The sequence below is a fragment of the Sphaeroforma arctica genome, assembly GCF_001186125.1.
Source record: "Sphaeroforma arctica JP610 unplaced genomic scaffold supercont1.2355, whole genome shotgun sequence".
In the NCBI taxonomy this organism is placed as follows: domain Eukaryota; class Ichthyosporea; order Ichthyophonida; genus Sphaeroforma; species Sphaeroforma arctica.
In genome coordinates, this window is record NW_014038203.1 from 1 (window position 1) to 6,622 (window position 6,622).

General features: G+C 45.0%; 4 protein-coding genes across 4 annotated transcripts; 1 reads left to right on the forward strand and 3 right to left on the reverse strand.

The window, feature by feature from the left end:
• Positions 1-332: 332 nt before the first annotated feature.
• On the reverse strand, positions 333-509 carry SARC_12502 (hypothetical protein; the record flags this gene model as incomplete). The annotated part of the gene is made up of 1 exon (XM_014293386.1): positions 333-509. A coding segment is annotated over one exon (177 nt), but the record flags the coding sequence as incomplete, so codon positions are not given.
• A 313-nt stretch (positions 510-822) lies between these two features.
• On the reverse strand, positions 823-2,956 carry SARC_12503 (hypothetical protein). The gene is made up of 2 exons (XM_014293387.1): positions 2,146-2,956; positions 823-1,300 (listed from the first exon to the last, which is right to left on the reverse strand). Exon 1 carries the CDS (start codon positions 2,927-2,929, stop codon positions 2,510-2,512), a length of 420 nt encoding a protein of 139 aa, XP_014148862.1. The 5' UTR covers positions 2,930-2,956; the 3' UTR covers positions 823-1,300; positions 2,146-2,509.
• A 670-nt stretch (positions 2,957-3,626) lies between these two features.
• SARC_12504 (hypothetical protein) lies at positions 3,627-4,694 on the forward strand (the record flags this gene model as incomplete). The annotated part of the gene is made up of 2 exons (XM_014293388.1): positions 3,627-3,694; positions 4,436-4,694. The coding sequence occupies 2 exons, from the start codon at positions 3,627-3,629 to the stop codon at positions 4,692-4,694; spliced, it is 327 nt and encodes a 108-aa protein (XP_014148863.1).
• Positions 4,274-6,289, reverse strand: SARC_12505 (hypothetical protein; the record flags this gene model as incomplete). The annotated part of the gene is made up of 1 exon (XM_014293389.1): positions 4,274-6,289. The coding sequence occupies one exon, from the start codon at positions 6,287-6,289 to the stop codon at positions 5,903-5,905; it is 387 nt and encodes a 128-aa protein (XP_014148864.1). The 3' UTR covers positions 4,274-5,902.
• Between the last annotated feature and the right edge of the window lie 333 nt (positions 6,290-6,622).

Here is a 6,622-nt window from a genome sequence, read left to right on the forward strand (position 1 = left end):
TTCAATTATTTCCAAAATATACATATATATATAAAGATCGATACAAGATATATTTATTTATATATATATAAATTTGTATATACATATGACATACATATATATACATATATATATATATATACATTATTACACCCATACATACATACAGACATACATATATATATATATTTATATATATATATATATATATATATATATATATGTGTGTGTGTGTGTGTGTGTGTGTGTGCGTGTGTGTTATATATATATATATATATATATATATCAAAATAGCACTACACGACCAAAAACAAACATTAGTCCAACGACTATACTAGAGATGATAACTTTACCTTCAAAGTAGGGGAAGTCGGAGGTGGTGTACTAGGCAACGGTTGTGTTTCGCCCTCTCGTTTGTCTTTGGCAAATTTGACTGGGGGTGGAGGTTGTTTGACTTGGTTGGCTGGTGATGTGGACCCTGGGCGAGCAGCTGGCTGTGGCCGTGGTGCCGGTTTCGGCGGTGCTGACATGATGTTCTTATGTGTTTGTTGTCTTATTGTGTGTCTATGTACGTGCAAGCTTCGAGCTGCCTTTTAAAAGTCTGTTTATATTTATATATAATATTATAATACGGTAAATAATGTAAATAAAATATCTATCGATGTAAATACGCATCATTCATATATATATATCATCAGCAATCAGATCACTGTCAATACACCAAACAGGAGCTTTCTGGCCCGGAAATGCCTATTTTCGACCAAATCAGGGCAACTGATATAAATAGTATTCATGATGACTCACAGGCAGCACGAAGGAAGGATCAAGATCTGTTAAAATTATATTTTGCCTAATACAGCTTGTTTATTCCTAAAACGATATATTTATATCTATAGCACGGGACTTGGGTGCGGTACTGTGGTTCATTGGGGTAAATAGCTCCAGGCAGGGCTCGCGGGGCCTAGGGCCCTGGGCCCTGGGCCTTGGCCCCTTGGAGGCCTGGGGCGAGGGGCTCTATATATTTGTTTTTTATATATATAAAATAGTTCCAGTTCCAAGTTCCAAGTTCCAAGTTCCAAGTTCCAAGTTCCAACCGCACTCGCACTGTGCCTGTGCAATTTTATACAAACCAATCAATTTCTTACGATTTCACGGATACTTCTTCTATACGCTCATAGATGGTCGGACGAATCACCGGAATGGGTGATCACGTAGGCTCATCAGTCATCGACTATCGTGCGATACGCCAGCTCGAGCCCAGCCGATTTGTGAAGTATACCGATTGTATACGTATATTCTATAATTTAGTAGAATGTTGTATCTGTAATCGGAAGAAAGGAAAACGAAAGCTCAGTTATTTTCTATACAGAGCTTGTCCTTCCGAGTACTAATGCCACCTTCTTGCTATATATCTATAGAAATTGCTGTCAAGGCGGAAGAACAAGTTTTACATATGGTCCATTCTATTGTAATCTATATACAACTTTTGGACTCGTCCCCAACTGTTGTACGTCACGGATTGTAGCATTAGGATTATAACTATATTATGAAAATGTAATCTACTGAAAGAAAAATATCGGTCTTTTTGCTTACTGCCCTGTATACATGTGAACAACAACACTGGTTGCCGTATGCCACTCCAAAATCGGAATATTTCAGTTTTACTGCAAGTTTTAATATAACAAATACGTCACAATTCCCATTTTTATTTTACTTTTTAGCGGTTAAGATGAGGTGCGACGCTCAGAAGTGTATTTGTTTATCAGTATCGCTGAAATTGCAGTCTCAGCTACGCATATTAGTGCTACAATTCTACGCACGTATCTACTCGTGTAAGTGTCAGGGTAAGTATTTGTGAACAAATACGACGGGATACCTAATTATGACCTTGTTTCATAAATGATTATCTGAGCATCGGTATATTCTCCCCATATGACTTTTTATAGAGGCTATATGTGATTAGTAGTATATAGTATATTCTATACATATTTGAATTTGAGCTGTACATTACACACTGTACACTGCATATTTAAGACATCATGAGTTGGACATTTTTTGAATCATATTTACATATTTTTAAATACAACTGTCAGTCGTCAAATTCGCAGATATTTACCGACTATTTTCCGTTACATTTTACAAAAGACCTCAAGTCACCCCACTCACCGGTCACCTCTGTTCAGTGTTCGGTGTTCACCCACATCTCCTGACGGCTACATCCTGCCTCAAAGCTTCAAGGCCGCGACTCTCGAGTAAGACGCGTCACTTGTCAGTCGTCACTCGAGTCCTCATATGTACGGTATTTAAATATCTATTGAGGACTTATCATCGATAAAAATAAACTCTCAAGACAAGGTCGAGTCAACGGACTTGTCAGTTGTGAGTTGTCATCAGTACAGTCAAACTTGGGTTATTGTCTAGGGTCCGATTTCGACCAAAATTAGACAAAAATAGAGGTAGACAATGAAGGTCATATGGGGCCTGGCCGCCTGGGACCTGTTTTTCAGGTTTATGTTGATTTGTACTGCACCTACAACATTACAATTGCTTGTATTGTTTTGACACTCTTTGCGCGATCGTATTCACAAGACTTCATGAGGTCAAAACTGAACCTTTCACTGTCTTCATCACACTCATCGTATATTTCCTTCTTAACTTCTAGCTCCAGCACCTCATATGATAGTATCTCTTCGATATTCGATAGTTGCATTTTGGTTGATTCATCAACCCAATCATTCACTTCGGTTCTCAGTGTGGATGTTATGGGCTCGTCGGGATTAAGTATCATACAATATGACTTGAACGTTGCTGTGAGATCAATGAATTCGCTTTCTTCCCTAGATGTGATTCTCTTCGCATACTCGGGGGCATTATTTATCAGGTTGCCCTCCGGAAGACAAGTTGATTTCAGCCAGCAATGGGCAATGCATTTAGCAGTGTAGTTTCCCATATATCGTGTATGATACGAGCAGCATCTAAGAGGTTTGCAGATTGTCCGTCTACATCCTATATAGTTTATATAGGACATAAAATAGTGGGTCCGTCTGAAAAAAATTGAACAAAATTCGAGGTGAACAACAATAGAGGTGGACAATAATAGATGTATGACTGTACTCAGTTGTCACTGGACCTTTTTTAAAAACACCAAACACTACTTCCTGATTTGGACATAGTTTTGGCGGGCTGTCTTTTCAAAGTGTCCATCGTGTGAATTCGAAGAATAGACACAGTCACGAGTCTCACAGCGTCACAGTCACTCACAGTCACAGGCCACAGCCCAGAGATGCAACAGGTGAAGCATCCGTCTATAGCTACATAGTCTTCGCTCAATAAAATAAGAAGAGAACGCATCAGCACTGAGTTGGGAGAAAGAGTGTCTGACCCGCCATATGTACCTCACACAACACGAACACTTGCCGTGGGATGTGACGACAACGGATCTAGTGGTTGGCGGATAATGAGAAGAGGGCATCTCAAGTGTCATACAACAGGCTGAACTGACACATGAGAAGATAACTGTGTTCTATATACATAGAATTGCTGACGTATTCTATAGAGTGCTGTGCCTGAATCTGAACGCCGTTGTGGAGGCTTAGAAAGCAAATCGCAGACGTACACTATCACAAAGATACTATTACCTCTCACCCATGGACGACATCACTGTCGTAGTTAAGGGGAATATAGCGATCAAAGAGATGCCGGCCACAGCGCCGCGGTAATGGAAGACTTCGTCAAAGAGACGTATTCCTCGTATAGTAGTTGTCAAAAGCCGGCGCTATCATCCAGGGTATAGCAAATCTGTGTGAATGGGTGGAGTGGGTGGTGGTGTGCATGTTGCACTTTTAAAAACACGGGAGTTTATTACGAAAGCTTTGGTCTTTCATACTAGACAGCTTGAAGCGCCTATGCACGTGTGCATTGTTGAACCTGTGATTCTTAGTGTTAATGGGGGGGGGGTGTATGGGATGGAGCAGTCCTTGGTTGTTCTGCCTGCTTTGATCTGTTCATATTGTGAGTGTCTATTGTAGTGCTTGTAGGGTGCGTCGCATGACGCATCTCATTTCTATATTCTGGTTGGTGAGGTTTTGTGGTGATACATAGATAACTACTGTGGCAATCCTTTCAAAAGCTATAGTCATCACAAAAAGGGCTGTAGTAGTCCCATCCTCTAATGTACGTGAGTATCTTCTAACATGGACTTCTATACATTACCATAGACGCATCTTGTATAAACATAAAACGAGTTTAAGGGGTCATTTGGCCCAAGCACATATACTGCATAAATTTTGTGGTATTTCAATGTGTTTCATTGTGTTTAAAGAACGAATCGTCTGATCCGCTACATACTGCACGCCGGATGGTGCAAGCCTTGCCGCATGAATCGAGGCCACCTGGTCCTATCTCACATCACACTTCTAGTATTTAACTTGCAATTTCTTGTTTATTGCACTGGCAGTGGGGTGTCGAGCACTGCCAACGTCTGTACCGTCGCTATAGAGACCCAAACACGCGGGTCTATCACACAGCCGACTAAGCAGATCTCAGTGGCTGGACTGAAGGTTGGTATAGGCGTGGTTAGTGGAGACCGTGTGGTTGGACTGAAGGTTAGTATAGGCGTGGTCAGTGGAAACCTTGGCGGTGTCGCTTTGGGCTATCACTCTAGGCGGGATGAAAACGTTAAGCTTACGGAGCGTGCAACTGTGCAAGTAGTCTAGCGAATGTGAAGTTTTGCATAAGTTCGGTACTTTGCTGGAGGGCTCGGAGACGCTAGCCATAGCACTTCCCCCACAGTGCGGTAACCATCCACATCCACAGCAACTTCTCAAATACGTGCCCACTTCTCAGGTATGGCTCCCATGTACCGAACTGATCCCACACGATAGTTCTTTTGATACGCGGTCGCACGCATTCCAGCACTTAATGATCGCCTACTAAGTGATACCTCTCTCGTCTAGGACTCCTCCCTATTTGTCTACTATACAGCGTGCACATAGGCGGATGCGCATTGCGGCATGCTCCCAAGCCTCTATTCATCTACAGGCTTCTTGGGGTTCACAGACTGGGGGGTTGTGGTGATTGGTATCAAGTACCCATATACGCATAGCCCCGCCAACAGACTGATGTCACCCGAGTCTGTCGACACGCCTCCTACAGGTGATATGCTATCACCCATGGGCCTCAGACGCAGCACTCATATGCCTACTTATACCGAGCCTACCTACACCGTGAAGCGCACGAGCTTTTTCTATGTGGTAGGTGTATTGCTCTATGCTCTATACAGGGACACATGCATTCAGGTAGATAAAGGTGCAGAGCACATCCATTCGAGTGCCTGTAAGCGTACCCTACATTCCTGTCGAGTGGGTTGGCGGTTCAATCGAAGCGGCTTCAGGCATGTAGTTGCTAGGCAACGCCTTCGGATGTACACCGACCGGCTACTCTGAATTGGCCTACACTTTGCCCGTCCCATCTTTTCACTTTTCCACTGACCACTCGCACTGATCCACTCGTCCTTGCGGTAGGTATGCGCACACACATGACATACATATACCTACCACCGCACATGCTTCTGCCCATGTATACACAAACATATCCATCTACCCACCACCTTCATCACGGCTTCTAGTGTGTTTTGAGCTAGTCCCGCATCTACCCTACCCCCCCCCCTCTCCCCCATCTCACCCTATCCGGAAGCTTCCCCTCGGGAATGGGCCCAAAAGTCCTCACTTCACAAATCCCGACGTTCTTGCAGTACAAGCACACGCGCTCCTACAGCCCGTAGATATCCCTACCTACCTACTTACCACACATGGGCACTCGTCTCTATAGTACTTGCCCATGCGCTACTAAGCTACTCGTGCACCCCACCATACCCCCTTACCCCCCCCCCCCCACGCACCTAACCGCTCTGATCCACCCCCTATCACCGCTGCTTGCTACGCTTCTGGCGCTTGTCCTTGCTACGGCTGCGGCCCTCTCCCTCCCCGCGACTACTGCGCCGTCGCCCAGACCGTGGCCCACCCCCTGCCCCACCCGCCATATCTACCCCCATGCCCTCATGCACCTGTCCTCCGGCCCTGTCTCTCCCGTGCTTGCCGTTCAGATCAGTCCCGGCACTATCTCGGTCGCGTTTGTCCTTGTGGCCCTTGGAGTCCCGGTGCGAACCGGTCCGTTTGCTGGAGCGGTGGGTGTGGCTGTGGCTGTGGGGTTTCGGGCTCAGGTCAAAGTCCTCGTAGTCGCGGGTGCTGCTGCGTCCGCGTCGCTTCGGCTGTCTGACACTTAGGTCGTCTGTGTGGCTGTCACTGGGCATGTCTGTGCGACTGTTCCGGCGCTCGGACGGGTCCCAGTTGCTGTAGCAGACAATTAAAGAGGAGTGACATTTCACTATAGATGTAGTTTTTAGAGAGGGGGGGGGGGGGTGGAGGAGATGGGTGGGTGGATGGGTGGAGGTTTTGAGGTTTAGGGGCGGGGTGGAGGTTGTGCTGTAGACGCTACGCACATAGAACACATCGGCACACGACGGATATTTACCATGGGGGGGGTAGATAAACGGTGAGAATACAAGCACATATGTCTGGAAGCAGAACATACATAAGGAGACACGCACAGACATCACAATACACAACAACACCTATAAGCAACA

Bases quoted from the DNA above. Each gene is read 5' to 3' on its own strand.
- SARC_12503 (XM_014293387.1), bottom strand. From the start codon at position 2,929: ATGGGAAACTACACTGCTAAATGCATTGCCCATTGCTGGCTGAAATCA.